Raw genomic sequence first — 27,328 nt, forward strand, 5'->3', positions numbered from 1 at the left:
GATGAATTCATTCATCCATTCATCCATCCATTCAATAACGCCTATTTGTGGAACAGATGTCAGGTATTGCCTTAGGTACCGGGGATACAGTGATAGATAATGCCACCTATCACAAGAATTTTGGAGATAGTAAGGCATAGTTCCTGCTGAAAAGGGTATTGTTAGATAATCTTTTGGATCAGATGGACCAAAAAGCTAAAATAAAGTAGAATATTAGAAAACTGTCACAACAACAAAGCAGCAAAAATGACTGGGAGTACAGAGAAGGGAGGCTTTTCCTGGTCAGGGTGTGAGGGTGGGCTTCCCCGGAGGAGGTGATGTTTGAACTGGGACGTTGAAGAATGGATAACACTTTGAGAGGAAATAATGAGGGTGGGGGAGGATATTCCAAGAAGAGGGAACAATATGATCAAAGACTAGGGGATAGGATAGAAGATGGTGGAGACAGAGATCAGGAAGGGCTAAGGGGACATGGAGGGGAGGATGATGAGAACTTGGAGGGTATGAAAATCTACATATAATAGAGGCCCCTTAGCCATGCTAAGGCTCTTTTACTTAATGCTGTAGATACAAAGGGACACTGAAGGTGGTTGAGTAGGAGAATGATACCTGGAGTTTCATGCAGGAAGGATTAAAAGGGGGAGAGAAATAAATAAGATGTTACAGAGCACCAAGTTGAGCTTCCTGTGCTTTCTAGTTTGTTCCCACTAGCTATCTATTTTACGAATGGTAGTGTATGTACGTCCATCCTAATTTCGCAATTTGTCCCACCCTCCCCTTCCCCCCCTGTGTCCACATGTCCATTCTCTACCGTCTACGCCTCTATTCCTGCCCTGAAAATAGGTTCATCTGTACCATTTTTCTAAATTACGCCTATGTGTGTTAATATACGATATTTGTTTTTCTCTTTCTGGCTTACTTCACTCTGTATGACAGACTCTAGGTCCATCCACATCTCTACAAATGACCCAGTTTCATTCTTTTTTATGGCTGAGTAACATTCCATTGTATATATTTACTACATCTTCTTCATCCATTCATCTGTTGTTGGACATTTAGGTTGTTTCCATGTCCTGGCTATTGTAAATAGTGCTGCAATGAATATTGGGGTATGTGTATCCTTTTGAATTATGGTTTTCTCAGTGTATATGCCCAGTAGTGGTATTGCTGGGTCATATGTTAGTTCTATTTTTAGTTTTTTAAGGAACCTCCATACTGTTCTCCATGGTGGCTGTATCAATTTACATTCCCACCAACAGTGCGAAAAGGTTCCCTTCTCTCCATACCCTCTCCAGCATTTATTGTGTGTAGATTTTTTGATGATGGCCATTCTGACTGGTGTGAGCTGATACCTCATTGTAGGTTTGATTTGCATTTCTCTAATAATTAGTGATGTTGAGCAGCTTTTCATATGCCTCTTGGCCATCTGTACATCTTCTTTGGAGAAATGTCTATTTAGGTCTTCTGCCCATTTTTAAATTGGGTTGTTTGTTTTTTTAATATTGAACTCCATGAGCCATTTGTATATTTTGGAGATTAGTTCTTCGTCTGTTGTTTCGTTTGCAAATATTTTCTCCCATTCTGAAGGTTGTCTTTTCATCTTGTTTATGGTTTCCTTTGCTGTGCAAAGTTTTTTTCATTAGGTCCCATTTGTTCATTTTTGTTTTTATTTTCATTTTTCTAGGAGGTGGGTCAAAAAAGATCTTGCTGTGGTTTATGTCAAAGAATGTTTTTCCTTGTTTTCCTCTAAGAGTTTTATAGTGTCCGGTCTTACATTTAGGTCTTTAATCCATTTTGAGTCTATTTTTGTGTATGGTGTTAGGGAGTGTTCTAATTTCATTCTTCTACATGTAGCTGTCCAGTTTTCCCAGCACCACTTATTGAAGAGGCTGCCTTTTCTCCATTGTAAATTCTTGCCTCCTTATAGATAGCCAGCGGGAATAAGCTATAAAGCACAGGAAGCTCAGCTCGGTGCTCTGTGATGATCTAGATGGGTAGGATGGGGGGGTGGGGTGGGAGGGAGGTCCAAGAGGGAGGGGATAGATGTATACATATAGCTGATTCACTTCATTGTACAGCAGAAACTAACACAACATTGTAAAGCAATTCTACTCCAATAAAAAAAAGAAAGAAAGAAGATGTTATTCTTTCTTAGGTTTCTTGAATGAATGACTGGATGGATGAATGGACTAACTTATAAACCTGTTGAGTACCACCATCTTCTGAGCATTGTTTGTGGTGCTGAGGGACAGGGATGAATAAGCACTGGTTCCAGCTGTTCAGGAAACTGGGAGCTTGCAGTCCAGTAGGAAAACCAACACTGCACAGGAAAATAGGACACAATGTGCCCCCTGCCATGCAACACAGGAGGGAAGCAATTCATTTTGTGTGGAGGAAGTGGGGAAACCTCAGAGAGGAGACAGTAGGTGAGCTCAGCTTAAGTGGATGAGTGAGAGGCAGGAGGAGGTGAAGAACAAGGCATTCCAGGGCATAGCTGCTGAATGAAAGAATGAAGTATATAGACTGGAGATCATATATAACATAGAAATTAAGAGCCTATACTTTAAACTCAGGCTTGGGATCAAAATTCCATTCTCTGACCTATCACTGTGTGGGCTTAAGCTCTTAATAGCCTCCCTGAGCCTCAGTCTCCTCATTTGTTATAAAGATGCAGTGGAGGGCTTCCCTGGTGGCGCAGTGGTTGAGAGTCTGCCTGCCGATGCAGGGGACACGGGTTCATGCCCTGGTCTGGGAGGATCCCACATGCCGCGGAGCGGCTGGGCCCGTGAGCCATGGCCGCTGAGCCTGCGCGTCCGGAGCCTGTGCTCCACAACGGGAAAGGCCACAACAGTGAGAGGCCCGCGTACCACAAAAAAACAAAACAAAACAAAAACGATGCAGTGGGATCGTGCACACAAAGACCCTAGCCCAGCCCTGCCACTTAGTATAAGCTCAATAAATGGTAACAGTCATTATTCTAATCATATACATGATGGGAGAACACTTAGGGGTCATCTCTCCCAGCCATGGAGGCACATAGGAATTCCCTCTACCTCCCTCCCACCCCAAATTCTACTATAATTCTCCAAGGATGGTAGAATTCCCTGCTGTCCAAGAAGCCCACTGCAGGGCTGTGTACTCTTAAGGATTGAAAACTTCTTTCTTTTGATCTTTGATGGGTTGGCTGCAAGCCAGTGAGTCCAGTTGTGCCCTCTCGAGGAAAATAGAGAACAGTAACTCTATATTTTCATGAAAGACATTCAGATATTTGAAGGCAGGTCTCATGATACACTGAAGTGTTCTTATTTCGTCAGTACCTCCAGGTCATTTATCATTTTGTCATAAAAGAGCTACCCACTCTGTTTGCCCTCTAATTTCCCAGGACACATCTTAAGGAGAGTCCAGAATCAAACAACCCAGAGCGGAGAGACACCCTTGCACCTTCACCCTGTGCCCTGGGATTGCAGAAGTCCTTTTAGCAGCAGTGTCTTCACCTGGCTCTTCCTAACTTGCAGTCGAATCTGGTCTTTCCACAGCAGGGGTGGTGAAGTCTGATGACTTTATGTCCTACTTGTGCAACTGATCTTTTCCTAGACCTAATTCAAGACTTTATGTGTGTCTTGTTAATGATCATCTTGTTTATTTTGTTCCATCAAGGGGAAATCTTTGGGATATTTTCTCCATCTGACACATTTCTCCTAGATTTGGGATTTCTGTGGAATCGATAAAAAAGGGCATCCTATACCTTTACGCTATATTGAAAAACAAAACATCAGATAGGACTAGACCAAGAACACAGTCATCTAGCCCATTAGAGACCTTTGGGTGAGACTGTTCTATAAACTTTAAATGCATGGCACCCAACTGGTACCATCCAGTCCACATTTCTGTATTTTGTCCACTAGGCTCTTGTAAGAAACTTTAATAACAAAATAATTTCCTGAAACCAAGCTTCACAAAGCCTGCTTTGTCCATTGGCATGACAAACCTCACAACACCACCCAGAAAAGGAAATGACATTTGTTTTCCAAAGCTTCTAAGTAAACACCAGCGATTCCTTAGTAATCTGTAAATTTCTTTCTCAATATTCACAATTTCTTTAACAATCCTTTCTAGAATTTTGACAAGGATCAGGACTCATGTTTCTTTCCCATATGAAAGTAGAAAATGTACTCATCACTAGTTTTTTGGTCCAGGAATTCTTCCTGAGCCTTCAAAGACTGAGGTATATCTGCAACTTATTTCAACACCAGGGGGTTAACTCAGTCAATCAACAACTTCTGATTTAGTAAGGCCGCATCAAAGACACTACTCTGTATGTACGTATCATCTTTCACCCGGGCTTAGAAACCTGAATTCATTGCTCTCCCATTTTTCTCACCTATCCAGATTCAATTTCCTCATCTAGATATTTGCTTAACATTTCTAGATTGAGGACCATTTCCCTTGATTAAGAAAACAAAAGCGGAGAGTAGAAAACCCTGCCTCTCCCCAATCATGTAACATTATACCACCTGCTTCAGTGCTGGGTCTATCCTTGCCTTGTTTTTAATCCAAAAGAAACAGCACTGTTTTGCTGTCTTTAGAGTATTTTTTGTTGTTGCCTTTCAGATTCAGCCTCTTTGCTACATTGTACCTACAGGTTCAAGCCAGACTTTTATCCTGCCTTGCATGTCCCTTCTTCAATCTTTCTTGTGTGTCCTCCTAAAATCTGGTCCCTCAGAGAGTTCCCTGTGCAGCCTCATTGATTTGTATTGATGCTGTACTCCACAAACACAGGTTGAACTGAATCAATCAATTTAATTTACTTTTTTGAGTGGAATAATTTTCAACTTTATAGCCTACAGTTTATTTTTTAGACTCTTCCTTTCCTCAGTAGTCAAAATCACTTTTGGGGATCTCTGAACATGGAATCAAGTGTAGATTTCTAGGGAATCTGCTTTCCCAAAGCATTGGATGCAGGCAGCTTGTGCCTATCCCAGGCTTGCCTTGCTCTCAACCTCAGCAATGTACTGAGATTTCCATCACCTCGCTGCTACCCACCAGAGCGCTTCCTTGCAGGTCCTAATGAAGTCTCAAGCAGCATTGCCCTTCACCGTAGATGCAGTAAAGTGTAGTGGCAGAGGGCACGGGCTTTGAGAGTGATCAGACCTTCTCTCCCACTTACAAATGTGTGACCTTGATCAAGTAACCTCACATCTCTCTGCCTCAGTCTCCTCTCTTGAAAAATGGGAGTGATCATAGTCGCTGCCTCCTAAATCGGTTATGAAGATTAAATGAGATGATACATGCAAAATGCTGAGCATGGTGCCTGGTACATAGTAAACATTCAATAAACTGTACCATTGTCATTACCACGCTGTTGTTTCTTCCAGTGTCTAGTTCTATAGTTCCACGTGGAGTATTTGCTGTATATCTTCAAACCTCAACTAGAGTGTAATCCCCGACTTGATTACATATGGCTAAACTTTATCTGGTAACTTCACTTGAGATTAATAAAAGCTCTTAAATAATTGTATATGTTTTTTGTCTCCATGTAAACGGAAGGGTCATATGGCTGGCTGGATCGTCAGCAGTTGCTTGGGAAGAAGACTAGAGACTCTGTGCCTATACAGACTGTGTACTCAACCATGTCTCCAGCTGGTCCCATGGCTGCTGGTGAGCTGCAAGCCCTTCCAGGGCAGGGATGTGACTGCTACATCTGGGAACCAGGATGCAGCTAGAATGGCACGGCCAGAAAGCGAGCAGCCTCTGGCTGTGAATAGAATAGCCCAGTTACCTAACCCTCGCTGCCACCCCTGCTTGTGACCACAGTCGACTGGTTCTTCCTTTGCTCCTGTGCCCTCACATCATGCTCTTTCTTAGGCAAAATACAAGGATTCCACTTGCTTAAGTGAAATAAAGTAGTCAAAACTCAACACAAAACAACTTGTTAGGGCTTCCCTGGTGGCGCAGTGGTTGGGAGTCTGCCTGCCGATGCAGGGGACACGGGTTTGTGCCCCGGTCCGGGAAGATCCCACATGCCGCGGAGCGGCTGGGCCCGTGAGCCGTGGCCACTGAGCCTGCGCGTCCGGAGCCTGTGCTCCGCAACGGGAGAGGCCACAGCAGTGAGAGGCCCACGTACCGCAAAAAACAAACAAACAAACAAAAAAAAAAACTTGTTATTAATGGAGTCATGTAAATCAACCCACTTGTCCCTAAGTGAGCTCTCAAAAAAGCAAAGCAAACGTTGTCACTCCCTACTGAAATTCTTCTATAACCCCCATAATCGAGTTCAAATCACCTAGTCTGACAGCACTTAGTCCCTGCTTACATTAGAGGGAATGGCACTTAATGGTCCATAACTTTGTTCTCAATGGCCAATAACAGACTAAATGAACAATCCGTTCTTTAAAGTCGTGGCTTTTTAACCATTTCCTTTTGTCGGTAACGCTGAATGCTTCTCTGATGGTGTACTGATGTGTTGTTTTTCCATGTTGGGTCTTGTGTTGCTCTCCGGTTCACAACTATCTAATTCTTTAGACATGATTTCCTGCCCCCTTGGAATCTATGAGAAGTCCTAATTTGGCTTTTGCTGCAATTCTCTCAATGCCCTCAACACCCTCAGTGATGTTCTGGAGCATGAACTGGCAGTGGAGTGATTACAGCCAGGATCCTCAGTAGCAGTGTGCAAGCATCTCCCTCAGACTGGCTGGGTTTCAGCCCCTGCCTCTTGTTCTCTGGCCTCTGGTCGGCTCTTAGATCCTGTGCTCATCCACGGGCCTATTTCATTTAAATCTCTAGCCAGGCCTTCTGTACCCAGTGCTCCGGGTACGTTGACTTCCCACAGGCTCCTTACACATGATGGTGATAATTTAGAAAGCTGCACTGGGGGTCTGGCCTGATTCAGTCTTGGCAAAGCCAGGATGCTGGAAGGTAGCTCATGACCCCATTCTGGGAGCCAGAGGCTGCAGCTGAAAAACAAAAATTCTAGTCCTTCCTTTATTAAACAGCTCTTTGTTTCGTTTTGCTTTTAGCTACATATCTATTCATCATAAAGTTTTTCTTGCTTTGAATTTTATTGAAATGATATCATACTATATGTGGTCTCTGCGACTTGCTCGTTTTAAATTCTCTCTGTATGTTTCTAAAATGCCTCTATGCTGCTCATTCCTTTTCACTGCTGAATATGTAATATTCAGTTGTGTGTGCCACAGTTAACTGTTCTACAATTTATCCATTTTCCTGCTAATGGATATCTACGTTGTTCTTAGCGGTTTGCTACTATGAATGATGCTGCTATGAACATTCTTGTATATGTCTTCTGATCCACGTGGGCAAGTTTCTCTGGAATATATACTTAGGAATGAAATTCTTGAGTAGTAGGTATGCGAATGTTCGGCTTTACAGCATAAAGCCAAATTGTTTTCCAAAGAGTTGTGGCTGTTTACACTCCCACTAACATTGAATAAGAGCTCCCTTTGTTCCTCACCCTTGCCAAATACTTAGTATTAGATTTTATAAGTGTTGGTAATTTAATGGTTTAAAATAGTTTCTCACTGTAGTCTTAATTTGCATTTTCCTAATTACTAATGAGTATTCTTCTGTGAAATGTATATTTATGCCATTTGTCTATTTTTGTATGGAGTTATTTGCCTGTCTCTTATTATCTTTAAGAATTCTTTACATATTCTGGAATACTGAAAATTTATTATATTTGTTGCAAATATATTTTCCAAATTAGTGGCTTTTCTTTTTTGGTTATATTTGTTGTGAATGTATTTTCCAAATTAGTGGCTTATCTTTTCCTTTCCTTTATGGGGTCTATAGACTACCAAATTGAGGTCAAGAAGCTTCTTAACTTTTCAAGTGCCATTTTCATATTAAAGTCTTTAATTTTTATGACATTGATTACATTTGTTGCAAATATATTTTCCAAATTATATGGTTAAAGATAAGGTTCAATTTTATTTTTTTCCTATATGGAAAACCAGTTGTCCCAGAATCACTTACTTTCTGTGAACTGCAGTGATACTGCTGGCTTATATCAAGTTTCCATATATGTAAGATTATGTTTGGGTTTTTGTTTGTTTGTTTTTTAACGTTTTGGCCACGCCATGCAGCATGCTGGACCTTAGTTCCCTGACCAGGGATCGAACCCGCGCCCCCTGCAGTGGAAGTGTGGAGTCCCAACCACTGGACCACAAGGGGAGTCTCATGTTTGGGTGTTTTGGTGGCTTTCAGTAAAGTATTAAAGTTGGCTCCATAAAGGTTGTGCACATTTTTTTTGTTAGAGTTATTCCTAGGCACCTCCTGTTTTTATGCTAATGTAAGCAATATCTTCTTTGTTATGTCATTTTTTAGAAACCAATGCTGAGATATGGAAATGCAATTGATTTTTCTACTTTGATCTTATTTCCAATTACATGATATAGGCTCTTATTATTTTAAAAAATTATCTGTACATTCCTTTGGGTTTCCATGTGGTTAATTCTATCATCTGGAAATGACAAAAGTTTGTTTCTTCCTTTCCAAACCTTGTGCCATTTTATCCTTGTCTTACTGTACTGGGTAGGGTCTCCTGTGCAATATTGAATAGAAGAGGTGATGGCAGGCATCCTCTTTTTTCACAGATTTTAAAAGAAATGCTTCTAATATTTTACCATTAAACAATGGTATTTGCTACAGGGTTTTGGAAGATATCCTTCAAATTAAGAAAGTTCTGACCCAGCAGTTTTACTTCTGGGTATTTATCCTAAGAACACAAAAACACCAATTTGAAAAGATATATGCAGCCTTATGTTCATTGCCACACTATTTACAATAGACAAGATATGGAAACAACCTAAGTGTCCACTAATAGATGAATGCATAAAGAAAATGTGGTATATATACACAATGGAATATTACTTGGCCAAAAAAAGAATGAAATCCTGCTGTTTGTGACAACATGGATAGGCCTTGAAGGTATTATGCTAAGTGAAATAAGTCACACAGAGAAGGATAAATACCATATGATTTCACTCATATGTGGAATTAAAAAAAAAAAGAACAAACAAAATAAAACAAAAACAAGGTCATAGATACAGAGATCAGAGTAGCGTTTTCTGAGAGGAAGGGGTTAGGGGGTGGGTGAAATGGGTGAAGGGGATCAACTGTATGGTGATGGGTGGTAACTAGACTTGTGGTGGTAACAACTCTATAGTGTATACAGATCAGATATAATGCTGTACACCAAAACTTATATAATAATAAAAAAATTAAGCTTCAAGAAGGCAAAATAAAAAGTTCTTTTTTTGGTAAGAGTTTTTATCCTAAATGAGTGTTGAATTTTGTCAAATGATATTTTCTTCTTCTATTGAAAAGCCCATGTGGTTTTCCCTTTTAGTTTGTTAATATGATGATTGTTAAGTCACCCTTAGATTGCCAAATTTTAAAATTAATTGGATTAAATGTTCATTATATTCTTTTATCTTTTTGAATCTTTTTTATATCTGTGGTTGTGTCTGCCCTTTTCATTCCTAATTTATTTCTTCTCTCTTACTTTAAAAAACCAATTTAAGAGGATAGCCTTTAGTCTTTTATTAACTTTTCCAGTGAACCAACATTTGGCTTGCTTGATCCTCTCTGTTTTATCTTTATTCTCTATTTTATTTATATCTGCTCATATATTTATTATCTTCTTTCTTTAGGTTTATTTTGTTTTTCATTTCCTAAATGAAGTTGGACACTAAGCTCATCAATTTTAAGCCTTTCTTCTTTCCTAATAACAGTATTTAAGGTGATACCTCTAAGGACCATTTTCACTGCATCTCATGAGTTTTGATCTATGGTTTTCCTTTTCATATTTAGTACATTTTAAATTTCCAAGTATTTTTTAAAGTATCAATTTGATGTTTTTTTGATCCATGAGAAATGTATATTTTTACTTTCCAAATGCATGGTTTTAAAAAATACATTTTGGTTACTGATTTCTAAGTTAATTACATTGTAGTATAGAATGTGGCCTGTATAATATGGCTTCTCTGAGATTTACTTTACGAACTAATATGGTCAATTTTTGTAAATCATCATGTAAACTTGAAAAAAATATACATTCTCTAATTTGGGGGTGCATGTCCATTAAATTAAAGTTATTAAGTGCAATGTTCAAATTTATAGTAATGTTTTGTTTGACTCTCATTAATTGAGATGTACTAAAACCTCCTGCCATGATAGTAGAAATTTCTCCCTGAAGTTTTATCATTTTTTGTTTTATGTATTTTGAGCCTATTACAGTTAATACATACAACATTTAAAACTGTCATATCCTCTTGGTGAGTTGATCATTTTAAAATTATGTAGTGACTCTGTTTATTGCTAATCATGATTTTGGTATTAAAGGTATCTGCTTTTAATTACCCTAGCTTTATTTTGCTAGTATATACTTGCCAATTTTTTTTTTTACTTTAAACCTTTTATTTATTTATGTTTTATATGTGCCTGCTAAATAGCATATAATTGGGTATTGTTGTTTGTTAACTTTCACTACTATTATTGAGATATTTAGATTTGTTTCTACCATCTTTCTTTGTGCTTTTTATCTTTTTTAAAATGCTTTTAAACTTCTATTTAGAATTGAGTGGGGGGTTTTGTTTGGTTGATTATTTTTTCTCCCTTTGTTTTCCCTAGCTGATTTTTTTTTTTTTTTTTTTTTTTGTGGTACGCGGGCCTCTCACTGTTGTGGCCTCTCCCATTGTGGAGCACAGGCTCCAGATGCACAGGCTCAGCGGCCATGGCTCACGGGCCCGGCTGCTCTGCGGCATGTGGGATCCTCCCAGACCGGGGCACGAACCCGTGTCCCCTGCATTGGCAGGCGGACTCTCAACCACTGCGCCACCAGGGAAGCCCTCCCTAGCTGATTTGAAGTTATACATTTTTTTTTCTATTCTTTCCACAATTACAGTTAAATTTTAAATAGGTAATTTTTAATACCCTAACAAAGTCAACTTAATCAGTATTTTAGACTCCTTTTAGACAACATAAGGGCCCTGGAACACTTCACTTCTAATCATTCAACTCCCAACTTATGTCCATTTTAGTCTGGTATTTTAGTTCTATCTTTGAAAAAAAATCCATATTATTTTATACTGACAATGTTTATTTGTTTTATTTACATGTCTATTATTTTTTGCATTCACCATTTCTTCTTGACTATTTCAGACTGTCCTCCTAGGTTTATCTATTTTTTTTCCCTTTAAGCATATTTGCTAGAATTTTGTTTGTAGATAGTTAAATCTTTTTTTTAAACTGAATGTTTCTTTATTGTGCACTTGCTCTTGAAATGTAGTTTTTTTGGGTGTACTGTTCTAGCTTGAAGGGTTTTTTTTTTTTCAGTCTTTTGAAATTATTATTCCACTGTCTTCTAACATCCATTATTGCTGTTAAGAGAGCTGTTAGTAAAAATTTTGTTCCTTTTTAAAGTGAATTATTTTTTCTCTTTATCCATTTTAATATCTGTCTTTGGTATCCTACATTTTCACATTATTGTGCCTAGGTAAGTGTGGATTATTTTAAATTTATCCTGATTTCTCTATCTTGGGCTCCGTGTATCTGTAGATTTATGCCTTTCATCCACTTTGGAAAAAATAAAGCTAGCACTTATAAACCATGGATTTGGTGCCAGACCCTGTTCTAAATGCTTTGCTCAGTACCTCAACCATTATCTCAACCATTATCTCTTCAAATAATACTCAACCTTAATTTTCTCTATTCTCTCCTTCTGAGACTTCAATTAAACATATACCAGATCTTCTCATTCTATCCTCTATGTCTATAAGCTACTCTTTCCTTCTTTCCATCTCCTTCTATTCATGTGCTGCTTTACAGTTGATTTCTTGAGATACATTGTCCAATTCACTAATTCTCCCTTCTGCTGTGTCTAAGCTACTGTTTAGTGTATTCGCTGAAGTTTTAGCTTCAATGAATATAGTTTTCAGTTCTAAACTCTCTATTTATTTTTTTTTTTAAAAAAATCTCCGATCATCAGTTTTTATTTGAAAAAATTTAAATCTAAAGGATTAAGCATTATATTTAGTCGTTTCTTTAGTCTTTTTTCATCTAGAACAGTTCCCTAGATTCCTCCTTCCCTTTTTTTTAAATGACATTGACTTTTCTCACTTATTTTGCAGATTGTCTCTCAATTTGAATTTGCCTGATTGTTAAATTCAAGGTAAGCATTTCTGGCTGAGGTGCTGCATAAGTGAACATGTATCTTTCTTAGTACATCACAGCAGGAAGCTCATGATGTTAGTTTGATTATGGTTATGATTGGTTAAGGTTAAGGTGGTGTTGCCTGTTCACTTTTATTTTTCTGCTTGCTAATTTTTGTATGTAATCTTCTATTTCTTTAAATGTTTCCCACAGAGACATAGTATATTCTGTATTTGATAACTATAGTTGAAGTTCTTGGCCATTTAAATTTGTTGATTTTGCTTGAACCTCATTCTTAGTGGCTCACTTCCTTGTGTTTTGGGTGATTTTTAAAATTATTATTATAAGCTCATGGTTTACTGAACTTAATCTGTCTGAATCCTGAGAGCCTAAACTGAGGCATGGTTTCTTCCATATAGGATCTATAATTGGTTTTGGAGTGCTAGAGACCTGGCTTAATATGGGAATCTCAAGGTTAGCTCCCCTACTTTTTGTTAGACCCAAGGCAACACTGGATTTCTGTTTTTGTGTTTGCTTCCCTCCTGGAACATGTAGGCTTCAGCATACCTTCTTTTCTCTCTCTTTTTTGGCCCTGAGAGATTTTTCTCACTTACTTAAGAGCCTAGCAATGTTTTCAAAAGTATCTTGTTGCTGTGAATGGGCTTTTATAGTATTTAGTCCACCATTCCACTGCTCCACACTTCTTAGGAATCACATTCTGTATCCTTGGATGAGGTGGCCATTTGGGTTGGGTATTTAGTTTAAAATATTTTTTTCAGGTAAAATTATTATGACAGTGTTTTTTAAAACCGAGGGTTGCAAAATTAATCTTATGGGTCACAACAAGCACTAAAAATGAGACAGAATAGAAAGTAGTAGTCTTTTATATGTAGCAAAATTCAATATTATCTCTTGAAACATTTTATTCAATTATATATTTATATGTACTAACTTGTGATATAAAACATATTTCTTGCTGCTGTCATGGGAATTTTTTTGTGTAAAGCAATTGTCTAGGGCACACAGCTTTGAAGCCTCAATGACCCTAGAATCCACGCAATGGAGAGAGGACCCAAGGCTTCTTCAGGAAGAGAATCTTAGTCTTGCCCTCACTGGGCCCATCTCTGTTACAAGGCCACTGCTCGACCAGGTGGCTACTGAGGCTAAAAACAGAGGTAAATACATAATAAATGGATTATTGACATTTGTTGAGTGAGGTAATCTGTCATAAACCTTGAGCATCCCTGCATGTCTTTGCTGAGTGTGCCAAATAGCAAGGCCTAACCATCCTGTGTCCCTGAGCCACTCCTGCAGCCAGCCAAGTAGACTACTTGCTTCCTGGGAAAGGGGGCTGGCTTATTTACTGCTTGCCATAAAAGCTGCTGAGTTCCTCTACTCTGGCACAATCGACTGTGTGCACAGCTGTCATCAGGGCCTACCAGGCTACACCCTGGCACTTAGATACAGGGCAACTTGTACCACACTGCTGCTCCTGCTGTTTGCTGTGTTGTGAGTAAAAACTCCCTTGCTCTGATGCACTGAATATCACTGTTTACTTTCAGCACATAGAGTGTAGCAAATCCATCCAAATTCCTTGGTTGCTTAGCTACCAACTTCAGAGTCTTTGTCTACGAATGGCATCAGGATTCAGACTCAGGAGTGTCTGATTCTAATATCTGTGTTATTTTCAGGGCACCTTGTTGCTTTATTATCCAGGAAATTATTATTTCTTCTGTTCCTCAGCAGCAGTCAAGATAAAAACCACAGAGTGTAAGCCAAACTACTTCCCTCTTCCTGCCTAGTTCATTGCAATTTCTCTTGTCATAATGTGTGCTCCTGCTGCCACCTGCTGGCAGCCTCAGACACCCTGCTATTTCTTTGTAAACCCCTTATCTGTGTGAAGGAAAAGCCATCGGGCTTTAAAACAAAAAAGCAAGAAGCTCAGTGCAGGGATGCAGGCAGTCAGCTGGTAAACCATCCTCAAAGTTGGTAAAGCTGTAAGGGAGGAATATTCCGTTACATTCCCCTGGGGACTAATCTTTTCTCCCTCAAAGCTGATCTCAGTTTTCACCAGATTTTACCTGTCTCCGGGTATTGAAAGCAAGCACAGATTCCGTTATCTACTAAATTTGAATGGTGGTCTCTTGCTAAACTGTGGTGTTCCATCGCACATAACACTGACCACTACACTGAGAACCAACAAAACCAGAAGGTAACCAAGAAGAGTCTAAGTGGCTGCAAAGCTCGACTTGACCTCTTCATAGACGGTGAGGCTCAGAGCAATCAGGCCACTGCATATCATGGTCCTTTACTCTGGGCAGCTAGGACCATCAGGAGAATCCATTTCCTTTGTCAAGGACGTCCATCTCTCTCTCTCTCTCTCACACACACACACACACACACACCCTACAGAACATAATGACTTGTCATCTGGGGTGGGTTGTTGGACTTTGTTTTTCTTTGTTTCCCTTGCCTTGACAAAACGGGGAGAAACCCTTCCTGGGGGTGGGAGAGCTTATTTCTGACTGTTGGAAAAAGAGAAAGCAGGAATTGTTGTCACGACAATTGGGAGCTCATCAAAGCCTCATTTTGCTCGTCAGCCATCACTGCCCTCCGTCCTGCACCCCCGCGTGTTCCTCTAATTCAATGCTCGCCTAATGAATAACTCCTAGGAACAAAAGACCCTTTCAGGCTGGCACACATCATTATCAGAGGAGACTTGTATAACTGTCGCAAACGACTCACGTTTTCAGGCCTGTCTCTAAATCTGGTTATTCACAACCTTTATAGTTCAATATTATTGCCTAACTGTGATCATTTTCTAATTATCCTAATAATACTTATTAAATAATTCCCATTAAATCACTTGAACCAGAGCAGCCCAGGCCAGCTCAAATACAACTTAACCTAATAAGCATCGGTCATTCATTAAGCACCAGGGCAAGCTCTTAAAGGGGCTGAGTAGAATATTAAACTGCAAAGGAATATTATTATTGCACAAATGTTATTACAAGGTCGAGTGTACTAATTTCAATGCCTGGTTTGCAAATCTTCTGTTTGTTTTCCTTTGGGGCCGCCCTCTGTGACTTGACTCTTTCAGTCTCCTGCCCCTTGTTAATCTGCATCTGTCACCCACATAAGGACAATCAAGGAGAAAAAGGCCCATAAACTTAACGGGGGAATTACATTACCAAGGATATAGAGGGAATGAACAGAATCTATCTTCTGGCCAGGCAAATACACCTTTGGAAACACCATAAGCTGGCTGAGTTTCTTTAGCTGATAACTGCAAATAGCCTTTTTTTATACTGAGGGTGAGGGAGATTTTCAGAAGCTTTAAAAATTTGGTTTCCAGACTTTAAATTTCAAGCAATAAACATCAGAGAGTCAATTCTTTAAAAAGTGTGAATGGATATTTAACATTTTGTAAAATAGTATCAGTAGCCATTTATTAAATGCCTACAATGTGGTAGGCACTCTTGGGAGACTCTTGGTCCACCAATACACTTAATTCTCAAAATGGCCTGGTAATGTGAGGATTATGAGCTCCATTTTTCACATAAGGAATCTGGGAGCACAGAGGTTAAGGAATTCTCCCAAAACCACACCGGCTAAATGCAGTGGAACAGAATTTGAACACAGGGCTCCTTGACGCTTATAATTTTACTAACCCTACCATGCCATACTGCCTCCCCAGCAAAATGAAACATGCCCTAGCTTTGCTGGTTTATCCTTTTCACTTCTAAGGCTCTCCCTGAAGTCAGCGGACTCCTAAATACAAGTGCCAAGCCTTCTTGATTGGGAATATGACCAAACATTTCATTGTGTTGAAAGCCCTGACAATGGCTGTACACAGGTAGGCAGAGGCTCCAAGCAGTGAGAAACAGTTACCACTTTTGTTAAGAACCCTACTTCTGATGGGTGGATTTGGGTTCTCTTTGCAAGGAAATGCACCGAGTATTGTAAGAAAAGGAACAAATATTTATTAACATTCTCTCCCATGCCAGGCACTGTGCTAGGGCTCCCACATACATTGTTTTAGCCAATCCTCACCACAAATCCAAGGAACAAGTATAATTATCACTCCCACTTCAGAAACACAGAAGTTGAGGCACAGAGGGGTAAAGTCAGACTCCGACGTTTCCAGAGAGACAATAACTACACAGCTACAGAAGCTGAAACCACAGGGCCTCTCACGTGGACCGGCCCTTGCAGGGCTCTGGGAGCTGCCCCACAGGTTTGCCTGCATGACTTTGTATGAGCTTCGGGCCTCACAAAATCTGGGTCTGCCCCTGCTGGTACCATTATTCTCAAATAACTGAACTTTTAAGAGAAATGAAGCCCTAACCTTTCCCTATGTTGTTTACGTGACCACACACAGAGATATGTGTTTTCAGGGTCTGCTTTCTCACATTTTATATCCCAAATACAAAAGGCTAAAGACATCACATCAGAAATTAAAGAGACAATATCCCCAATATACACACATATATATATCACTGAATCTCTTTGCTGTATACCTGAAACTAACACAATATTGTAAATCAACTGGGCTTCAATTTTATAAAAGAGACAATACCCCCCATTGACCCCAATTCACTAGCAACATCACTGCTGGATGGTTTCCACAAACACATAGATTTCTTTCAGTTTCATTCCTCACTCAAAACTCTCCGCTGGTTCCTTATTCGTTATGGCATTTCACGTCTTTTTACTTTTGGTCTTTGCAGGTGCTCTTCCTTCTGCCAGAATGGTCTCCTCACCTCCCTGGTAACCTCCTGTTCCTTCTCCAGTTCTTGTCTTAACAGATCACCCCCTCCAGGTGATTAGCCTGACCACCCCCCTTCCCCATCGAGATCAGTTAGGAACCTCGCGATTCCGTCCTCATTCCACCCTAATGCTTGTTCCCATCACAGTCCTCGTCCCCCTGCGTTGTGGTTTATTCACATGTCTGTGTCCCTCAGTGGACCATAAACTTCTCAAAGGCAGGAAATGTCATACTTATCGTTAGAGACCTACAGTCTTAATGTCCAATACAAAGCAGACCTTCACCAGATGAATTCTGTTTGCATCTAAGAATCTGAAGCTACCAGTAGAACAGTTACTATTTATTGCTTTGCCTTGTGCCAGGTAATGTGCTAATTTAATTTCATCATATATATATTTCATCATGTATATATGTATCTCCTTTAACCGTTATTTCAGCTCTACAATATAGGAAACCACTATTATCCACATTTTAGAGGAGAAAACGAAAGTTCATAAAGGTTTAGAACGTGACTGGCCCAAGGCCCTACAGCTGATAAAGGGAACTACAGCTGGTAAAGGGAGAAACCAAGACTTTGACTCCAAGTCCAGGCTTTGAATCACTACCAACATTGCTTGAACACCCAACTGTTTCTCCTGAATTTATCTTAATCCCTGAATTGCAAAGAATATTCACACTAGCAGAAGAGACTGGACAGACCAGAAATCCAAGGCCCACAGGCTGACTGATGCCCTGGGAATTTCAAACTAGACAACCAGTTTGATTTTGAAAGTGGGAAGCAGTTGTGGATTGAGCACCGCAGGTCCGTGTTGACAGTCCCACAGCCGGTGACAAGGTCTCACTGTTTTGCCCAGATGGTTAGACCAGCACTGTTTTCAGACCAGAGACACGGGCCCGAGCCCGCTTCTCCAGATCCGCCCGCAGGGATGCCTACCTGCTTCTCCTCTCAGCGCCTTCTCTAGCCTCACGCCCTGGATCTCGGAAGCCCTCTGCCACTCCTCCACCTCTTCCAGCTGCCTCTGGATGGCCTGCAATGCCAGGATCATACGTCACGCAGGTACTTTCAACGTGCAGAGTCATGCAAGGGCGCCAATTCTGCCACCTATTTTCCAAGAGGAAGAAGCCCTTTCCCTCGTGATGCCACCTCCTCGATTAACTGGGTAAGAACCCATGAATTCCCAAAATAACTAGAACTTGACATTTCCTTTCTTTAAGTATGAAAACATAAAGCAAGGAGTCTGTGTGTAAGCTCAATTTTCCCCCAAGGAGACATTAAAACACTCCCCTTTGACCAGGCCAGTCACACAGACATGCTCTCAGGCAGAGGCTGCTGCACTGGGTGGGTGTTCCTCGTAGTTCCTGGACTCCTCGGAGCCTCGGCCTCTGACCATGGTGATGGCATAGCCATCAGAGCTACAGTCCCTACCCAGAGTAGGACAGGGTCTCCAGGGGCAAACACAGGGCACGTTTCTTCTCCCAAGAAGAACCAGCAGACACCTCCCAAGAAGCTGTTCTGGAGCAGCAGACGCAGACCAGCTCCTGGGGCTCTGGGTGTCCCTCTCCTGGTTTGTCCTGCTCTTGTCCTCAGCTACAAATCGGCAACCTATTCTTTCACTGCACCACGGGGGCTCTTTATTGTCTGTGGAAGTGCACTGTGGCTTATTACTAGCAGTTTATTAAGACGAGACAGAAATGTTTATCCCATTAAGGCACCCCCTCCATAACCTTAACCTAACCATCAAGGCACCTAGCAAGGCTTGGGATCATGACTGCGTTTGCCTTTACATGTTTATTTTCCCTACCAGCTATTTCTCGCTTGTATATTAGGAAGGAAAATGAAGGGAAAGCCTTTCTTCTGTACATTCTGTTCATCCCTGTCCATTTTCTCTGCTTTCAAACACACACTGCCAAAAGGCACATCTCTTGACAGAACAGACTTTGCACCTGGCAGACCAGGTGTGTTCAAGGAAGTGGCAGCTGTCTGGGCAGGTAGAATGTGTGTGTTCTTCCTTTCCTACCTTCCTCTAGCTCTGTCTCACACCTCTTCCTCCTTAACTCCACATCCTTCTAAGTCTCCCCTGGATTCAAAGTACAATCGCTGAGGCATCTGCAACCCGTGAAGAGGCCCAAGCGAGGGTAGCAGTGGGGAGGGGTGGGGACGGAGCAGCCACCTGGCTTCTTGTCTCAACTGAGAGGGTTTAAGCCCCGAACATAAAATCTGAAATAGATGGGAATTCTATCTAAAACTACTTGTAATTTTATGCCCTCTTCCTCTCTGTCTCTCTTTTAAAGACAATTATATCTTTATAGATCTGTCTCTTGCTGGCACTGTGTAGAATTGCTAAAGGAAGGGAAACATTTAAATGACTTTATTACTGATTACTTTGCAATTATGGCTCTATAATTGTTATGGACTGAGTAGTGCCCCCCCACCCTGCCAAATTCATATGTTGATGTCCTAATCCCTAAAGAGACTGTGTTTGGAGATAGGGCCCTTAAGGAGGTAAATAAGGTTAAGTGAGGTCATACCAGTGGGCCCTAATCCAACAGGACTAGTGTCCTTATAAGAAAAGGAAAAGATGCCAAAATTCTCTCTCTTTCTCTCTCTTTCTCTGAATGCACACAGAAAAAAAGGTCATGTGAAGACACAGCAAGAAGGCAGCTGTCTACAAGCAAGAAGGCAGCTGTCTACAAGCCAGGAAGAGAGTCCTCACCAGAAACCAATCCTGCAGGCACCTTGATCTTGGACTTCCAGCCTCCAGGACTGTGAAAGAATAAATTTCTGTGGTTTAAGCCACCCAGTCTGTGGTATGTCATTATGGCAGCTCAAGCTGATTGATATGGTGGTCATTCTTTAGAAACTAAGGATGAAAATCTCAAAGATTATACAGGACTGGTATGGGTGCTAGCAGATTAGGCCTCAAAAGGCCATCGTAATTCTTCTGTTATCACTGCCTACTGTCTGGAGTAAAAATAGAAGGAGGGGAAATTGCTGAGTTTGCCAATCCATTTCATAAAGACTTCTCATGTTCTCAGAAGGAAAAGTTGAAATGTTTCAAGAAAGCCTATTTCAGAAGTTGAGAATGGACAGAGGGAATTTATGGGAAGTTTTCCCATCCACTAGGTGAAGGGGGTGGCTCCCAAGTCAGTCACTGAGAAGAGTAAAGGAGGCTGGAGTAAGTGACTTCCTGCTTTTGTCAGAAACAAATTACAGGACTACCCAGCCTGATAAAGCAAACAACTGGAAGAAGGGATGTAGGGTACGCTGCATTAACATGAGTGGTCATTTTAAGTCCTTCTGTCCTAAAACCCAACTGTCCCCCAAGGCTAGGTTTGGGGTCCTCAGGGAGAGGGGGTGTGCCTTGACTTTCTGCTTCATTTTGCAGGTGGGCAGATCAACTTGGGCAGAAATGTTTGGAGTAAACAATCAGGCCAGGGAATCTGTAGCAGAATGCTAGATGCTTGTGTGTTCAACTAACCTTGGAATAGAGACAGCCCCAGTAGTTGTCAGCTCAGCAAAGACACTGTCAGAAAGTCAGGGGAAGGTTGTATCCTCACAGAGGACAAAACTAAGGCCACTCGTGTGTGGCACTAAGGGCCTGGGATTGTTCCCAAGGCCGTGTGTTGGCTGCTGTTCCAGCTCACTTTGCAGGACACGCGTCTGCAGATGGAAAGGCAGCTGGGAGTGGGCCAACTCAACACCTGGGCCCTCCAGGCCCCAGAGTCCCACCAGGGATTGAGTCAGAGCCTTTAGAATAGCCACAAGCCCGGTTGCTCAGAGAAGAGAGACCTATCTTTCCCCAGTGCAATACAGATTTCCAAAGGCTTCCACATCCAGATCCCCAGGATCTCAGACCCACTCACTCAGCTCAAGTTTGTTTTCTGACCTGAGCTTTGTGAAGTCTTTTCAATTCTTCTTGCTTAACCAATTGTTTTGTTGCTTTTTCTAGCCTCCTTCTTCTTCTTAGTGTCTTCCTCTCCTACAAAAACCAAGAAGAAAAAAATATGTCTTGAAAAATGAAATTGAAATGTACAAAATACCGTCACAGACTCTGCCCTCTCCAACCAAACCACTGCTTAGCTTCTAGAACAACAATGTCAACAGAACTTTCTGCAGTGATGGAAATGTTCTGTATCTAGGCATAAGATTGCCTTCCCTACTTCACTTTGCTTGTACAAATACGTCATTAATACCACTGGGTTCTCTGTGTGCCTGGGCTAGTAGAATACAGAACATTCAAAATTGAGGCATTTAAAATAGCGGTCCAGATCTTGACGGTGTCTCTTCCAGGTTTTAGATAGCAGAGAAAGGAGAAGTAGTGGTGTGGCCAGCTCCACATATTGCAAGTTTCAGGAGACTCTTCTGATTGGAGAAGCAGCAGAGAATAACGTTTGAGCCCTGGGCCCAGGAGCCATGCAAAGCTGGCATTCAAACCCCAGCTGAGCCGTGTGAGCTTCGCTATGTCATACAACTTCCTGAACTTCAGCGTCCTCTTCAGAGTGATGAGAATGATTTAATGCCTACCTTGTAGGGATGTGATAAGGATTAAATGGGATAAGGTGGGTCAAGTCCTTTGCAGAATACTTAAAAAAGATATGGGATAGATATTCAGTAAATACTATGATTTTTACCATTACCAGTATGATCATTATATTATTACTATACAAATTAGCATGATTATAATTTCTTACTAAAATCTACTATTTTTCATATGTGTGTGTATGTACATAGTGTGTATGTATACATCTTACATATACAAAATAAATGTCCAACTCGGGCCGGCTTTATTATGTTTGCCTTCTCAGAGCATACACACATCAATTTTCTATATTAGGGTGAGAATGAGAACATGCGAGAGACTTCTTTCTAAGCTGGCAGAAATAAATATGGAATTAAAAACTTGTTACATCTAGCCTGGTGCCTGGGCATTCAGTAGCTGTGGTTGAGCTGAATGTTTGCCCATTAAAAGGACTATAAATCCACAAGTGGGGAATAGACCTAACAGGCCTGACTCCAGGTCCATAATAGAGGTCAGAGATTTTACCTTAAAAGCAAGTGCCTTTCCAGGGCTTTATGGATCCTTGGCATTCTGCCACCCATTCCATCACTCTCCTTAGGAAAGCACCTAGCTTTCAGGGTTCAGAAAGTTTACAGATCATTGGTGGAAACATTTAGCTCAATGACGAAACTTGGTTTTTCTAAAATTCTCTGTAGGATGTAGAATCCTAAAGATCTTCATCCTTTCTTTCATCCTTGGAAGGAAATTTTGGCTCTCAGCACTCAAACTTATTCTATATCACATCTCTATTGCTAGAGGACAACTTCCAGATTGACTGTCAACCACTGCAGAGGTTCCAGGCCATTTGGGTGAGGGAACTCCTCCTTTAAGCAGCCAGGACCTTTCTGGGAAGACTGGGTGGGGAGGGGTGTGGTGGTATTTAACAAATATCTCTTGAGCTTCCACTATACTAATCTACATAATAATTGTCAGCATTTTTTGAGTGCTATGTGCCAGACACTGTACTGGCTACTTCACATGCATCATCTTATTTATTCCACAAATTACACTTATTTCACAGATAAGGAAATCAAAGCTCAGAGAAGTTAAATAACTTGCCCAAGATGACACAATCAGGAATTGGTAGAGCCAGGAGCTAAGCCCAGGTAACCTGAATCCAGTGTCCACATTTCTATTTAGTTTATTCTGCCTTTCCTGTACCAAATTCGGTGCAGATGCATCAAGGACCTCTGCTTTAAAGAAATATCAAACTTTCCCCCTAAATTAAGACCATTCAAACAATTTCAGCGAGGGATGCCTTGACAGCATTGCGCTGTCTTAGCACTTCCCAGCAGCAAAGCTGCCAAACCCCAATTGCTTTATCAAGAGTCAGCAAAGCAGAACCTAGACAGGGAAAGAAAGTCCTTTATTGCCTTTTATTAAAAGATGTGGACATAGGAAAAAAGAAGGATGATTTATTAACAAACGCTCATATAGCCTTACACTGCACCAGGCACGGTTCTCACATCCTCAGTAATGGTGATGACGATGCAGAGAAGAAAGGAAAACGTCTAAGGGCTAAGGAAGAAAAAGATGAAGGACAGAGAAAGGGAGAAATCTGGCAGGACTGAAGACAAGCTGCCTGTCTCCCTCTCTCAGATCCCGGCATTAACTTGAGGGGAGGGGGCAAAGCAAAGAGGCGAGGCTGCATATCCTGTCTCCAGTTTCCTTTGCAAAGGTTCACTCTGTGCCATGTGGCTGGGGACACACCTGTATGGGGCAGAAGAGATAAAGAAACTAGAAGGGAAAACACTTCCCTCGTTCCTTCAGTGTGAGCCCTTGGGAAGTCATAAAGAAGGAACCTTTTTGCCAGCTTCCCTGCCTGAAGAGTGGGCCGTGTTGGAAGCCAGGTGAAGCGGGCAAGGTTTACCACACTGCAGGTTTATGTGATGACTGGCTCTGTTCTGGTCCAGCAGGAGACAAGGAGCTATTCGCAAGGCTTGCCCTAGGTATCATGGTCTTGCCATTTCGATGGCTTTCAGCCACTCCATTCTTTTGGTCCCCATGAGTGGCAGAATGGTTGATGCTGGGGCTTCTGCCTCATTTGAATACAGAATTAACTCAGGGTCACTCAAGGGGGTGAGAGGGTCTGTAAGGAAATCCCAGAAATCAACACGACACATAGAATTCATTGGTACTGAATGTCTAACTAATCATGGCCACCCACGGTTAGAAATCAGAAATCTCTACGTATTCTCTTGTTCTCATTCTCTCTCTCCCCAGCATGTCCCAGCTCCCTCCTGACTTACTTGCTCCAAGGTGGGCCGTGGGGAGCTGGAACCCCTGAATGACTTGAGATGATGCCAAAGCTCCTAGTGCTAGATATGGAAAAGTTGAGTTTAAGTAAATAAATTTGGTTCTCTATTTTTCTCCGCAGATCCTTACTGCTCCAAAAAATAAACACTGCCAGAGCAGTGAACCGCTTCTGTCCGCCCAGGAAGTATATGATGTCCAGCCATTCAGCTCTTCCAGCCCCAGAGGATAAAGAAAACAATGGTGGGATTTGGTCATGGGATGTGTGTCTCCGTGTATGTAACATACAGACACATTTAAAGGCATACAATGACGTTTGTGTTTTTTAATCCATGGGTATGGGAGTTATTTAAAGGGTTCTCCAGAAATGAATGTTCAATAAGCAGAGAGAAGAACTGCCATTCCCCCGCCAGCACACGGCTAGTCAGTGGGGATCCTCAGAGCCTAGATGCAACTGCATGGTTCATTTCGTATTTCTGATTAGAATAAACATAACGTTTTCCATGCAATCTGCCTCTAGTGCTTCTTAAATGAAGCTGTGCTACCCCTAGGGAAATACACATCTGCTTGTTTTAATTTTTTCGATGGTTTGCTTGTTGGATCACCACTTTAAGAGCTGCAGTCACCAAATGGTTTCAAGTAAATACGTCTGCTTTTTCCCCCTTCCCACTTTGACATCTCTGAGAAAGGCAAGTTCCTAAAAGTTAAAAAATATATATAAAAAGGTAATTCTTAGGGTGTTCCAGGTAAAAAGAGCGGTTGCTGTCAGATGCAATGAAACGTGATCCTCCTAATGAAACTGCTGCAGCTGGAGCCCACATTGGGTCTGAAATCTGGATGGTAAACGGCCCCCGCAAGCCAAGGCCCCCTTTGGTTTGCCAAGTGTTACCTTTGACCGCAAGGAAGGCTGAGGATCGAATTCTTCATCTGCAGAGGAGGTGGCGGTGGAAGAGGTGGAAGAGACAGTCCCTGTCACCTGTGCTCTGATGGGGACGTGCTTGGGACCTGAAATGGGAACAGAACTCACTGAACTCCTAGCTTCTTCTCCTGCGTCATGACCCAAAGCCACCTCTCCTTCCTCCCTGCTACCCCCATTCTCTCCCTCCCTGCCCTCCCCTCACTGCACCTGCCATGAGCGTGAGGCGGCAGCACCTAAGGGCAACTGAAAATTTGGCCCTCTACGTTAATTACATTTCTGGGTCCCTGCCAAGAGCTTTGCAGCTCTCTTTTCATGTGAAAAAAAAAAGGTATTATGCAGAAATCAATTAATTCCTTAAACACCATTTGTATGGTGTGTTGCTAGGAATGCATTCAGAGATGAAATCTATTAGTAAAATTCATGTCTGAAGTTAGCTGAGTTACCTAAATGCTTGTGTAAGGTTCGTTCTGCAGAGTAATTGAATGCAAAAAAGTCGGAGCCAGCTCTTAAACAGATCGCCCTTCTGCGGCTCACAGCATCTGGCACCCATTTTTACTACATGACATCTGCTCAGTGTAAAAGGGCTGGCGTCAGAATGTCTGGTCATAGGAAAAAAAAAAAAATCCCAAATGTAATCAGAAGCAAAAGGACTCTGAGCCTAAGGTTTTACCACATAGTCTCATGCGACATAAATATTTCATTAATTAGGGCTAAACAAATGCCAATTTTATTTTCCCAACTTGCAGATATTATCACATCATCGAAGTGATGATTCAAATGCCAGGAAAGGCGGTTTAAGATAGGGAGGGCTCAACAATTCAGGGCCCACGGGAGAGCTGAAGTCGAGGGGAGATGCCAACCCCTGAACAAGAGGTAGATGGTTAGAGGCAGCAAAGCGCCTGTGTTCGCTCAGATCTCTTTGTGATCTGACTGGGGACCACGTGTGATAAAGTGTTCCAGGTGCCACAGGAGACTTTTGTTCTTCTCAGCAAGAACATCTGCCCCTACACATCAACCTGATGCAGAGTTAATGATTAATATCTGGATTAACGCACCCTGAACACTGGCTATCAGAACCAGCTAGGACTCCATGACGGGAGATTTACTAATCTTTACTCTGCCGCATCAGCTTCTATCTAAAGAGAAATATGTGTTGGGTGGGGAGGGAGGAGGAGAGGCAATTCCAAGCTGACTAGCGTTCTCTCCAGCCTGCCTTTTCTTCCCTGTAATTTTCAACTATTCACCCCAGTGGGAGAGGCCAAGTTTTAAAAATTAAGGGTAATTTTAACCTCCAGGAACACATTTACATATGCTGTTATTCAAAGCAAAATAATGCAAAACATCTATATAATAACACAGCCACTCTGGGAGAGAGAGTTAACTGTTTTCCACTTTAATTTGCCAGATACGAACGCTCAGGTGAAGAGAAAATCAGGAGCTGCCTAATAACGGTGGAGGCATTGTTAGTGGGAAGCTGAGACTGTTTCCCAGCCCCAGCCGCTAAATCACCACTGAGTACTTTAGTCACTGAGTATTCCCTTCTTAGTGTGTGAGCTTGAGGAACTAACTCCACCTCCTCAGTTTCTGGGGATCATGATGCCTAACTTGCAGAACTGTTGTAGAAGAGTAAACGTAATCAACATAAAGAGCCCAACCCAGTGCCTGGCTCATTGCAGGTGCTGAAATAAACGTCGTCGCCATCATCAGCTACCTCTCCCAGACGAGGAAGCAGCAGCCATGCTTCATCACCACCACTGACCCCAACGAACAACACTGCGATACTAGTAAACTGCCTAATCAACCGTCATTTTATGGAGGAAGTATAATAACCTAAATTTGAAGCTTTTTCTATCAAAAATAAATTTACTATTTCCACTGAATCTTATTTTGAAATTGAGGAGAAAACGTTCCGAGATATAATGCATTTCTTAAACTTCTGGCAAAGTTACATAAAGTTAAATAGTTACCCCTGAATCTCTTCCCCTTTACTCTCTTCCATCATAGAACCATTCATTCTACTTTACTTTTCATTTGCAAGCTTAAAAAATTTGCAGCATTGTTCTACTCTGGCTACAGTGGAGTGACTGATTCTGGGATTGATCTCCCACCACAAAGCACTAGAAGTCAGGATGAAATATATGAAGCAGGTGTTTCCAGACACTGGACAAGAGGCAGAACAGAACTGTGATAAAGGTGGGAACAGAGCTTACACGAGGTAAGCCCTACAATCACAGTAGCTTTCTGCCTACAGGCACTTTCCAGAACACAGTGCAGGTAGGAGGAACCTAAACAGAGCATAGCAGATTCATTGAGTTGAGAAGACAAAGGTCACCATTTGAGTGGGCTGAGGCAGTTGGAATATGTGGGGAAGAGTACTTGAGAGGAAGGAGCTATGTAGAAAACAGACTTCAGAAATAAGCATAAAAGTCAACTTGAGGGGCTTCCCTGGTGGCGCAGTGGTTGAGAGTCCGCCTGCCGATGCAGGGGACACGGGTTCGTGCCCCAGTCCAGGAAGATCCCACATGCCGCGGAGCGGCTGGGCCCGTGAGCCATGGCCGCTGAGCCTGCGCGTCCGGAGCCTGTGCTCCGCAACGGGAGAGGCCACAACAGTGAGAGGCCCATGTACCGCAAAAAAAAAAAGTCAACTTGAGTCTATTG

General features: G+C 41.6%; 1 protein-coding gene and 1 long non-coding RNA gene across 10 annotated transcripts in view; one reads left to right on the forward strand and one right to left on the reverse strand.

Moving 5' to 3' along the window:
- Window positions 1-27,328, reverse strand: part of MICAL2 (microtubule associated monooxygenase, calponin and LIM domain containing 2) — a 223,359-nt gene that overhangs the window by 16,037 nt on the left and 179,994 nt on the right. For 7 of the 9 annotated variants that reach the window (XR_016393816.1, XM_089915154.1, XM_030762683.2 and 4 more), the window contains 3 exons: window positions 24,641-24,756; window positions 20,827-20,919; window positions 17,874-17,967 (listed from right to left, as the gene is read on the reverse strand). Coding sequence is in view for 7 of the 9 variants with exons in the window: in XM_089915154.1 (XP_089771280.1) it covers window positions 17,874-17,967; window positions 20,827-20,919; window positions 24,641-24,756 (303 nt within the window). In the remaining 2 variants the exon portion in view is untranslated. The remainder of the gene's footprint in view (window positions 1-17,873; window positions 17,968-20,826; window positions 20,920-24,640; window positions 24,757-27,328) is intronic. The other 2 variants (XR_016393817.1, XM_089915153.1) reach the window with 1 other exon arrangement.
- Window positions 17,686-24,441, forward strand: LOC149748720 (uncharacterized). Its single transcript, XR_016393818.1, has 3 exons — window positions 17,686-18,099; window positions 19,566-19,747; window positions 23,876-24,441. It is a non-coding gene; the product is annotated as an uncharacterized LOC149748720 (long non-coding RNA).

This window comes from Delphinapterus leucas, chromosome 7 (assembly GCF_059928025.1).
Source record: "Delphinapterus leucas isolate spDelLeu-1000000601 "Yukka" chromosome 7, BTC_Dleu_Yukka2, whole genome shotgun sequence".
NCBI classification, from domain to species: domain Eukaryota; kingdom Metazoa; phylum Chordata; class Mammalia; order Artiodactyla; family Monodontidae; genus Delphinapterus; species Delphinapterus leucas.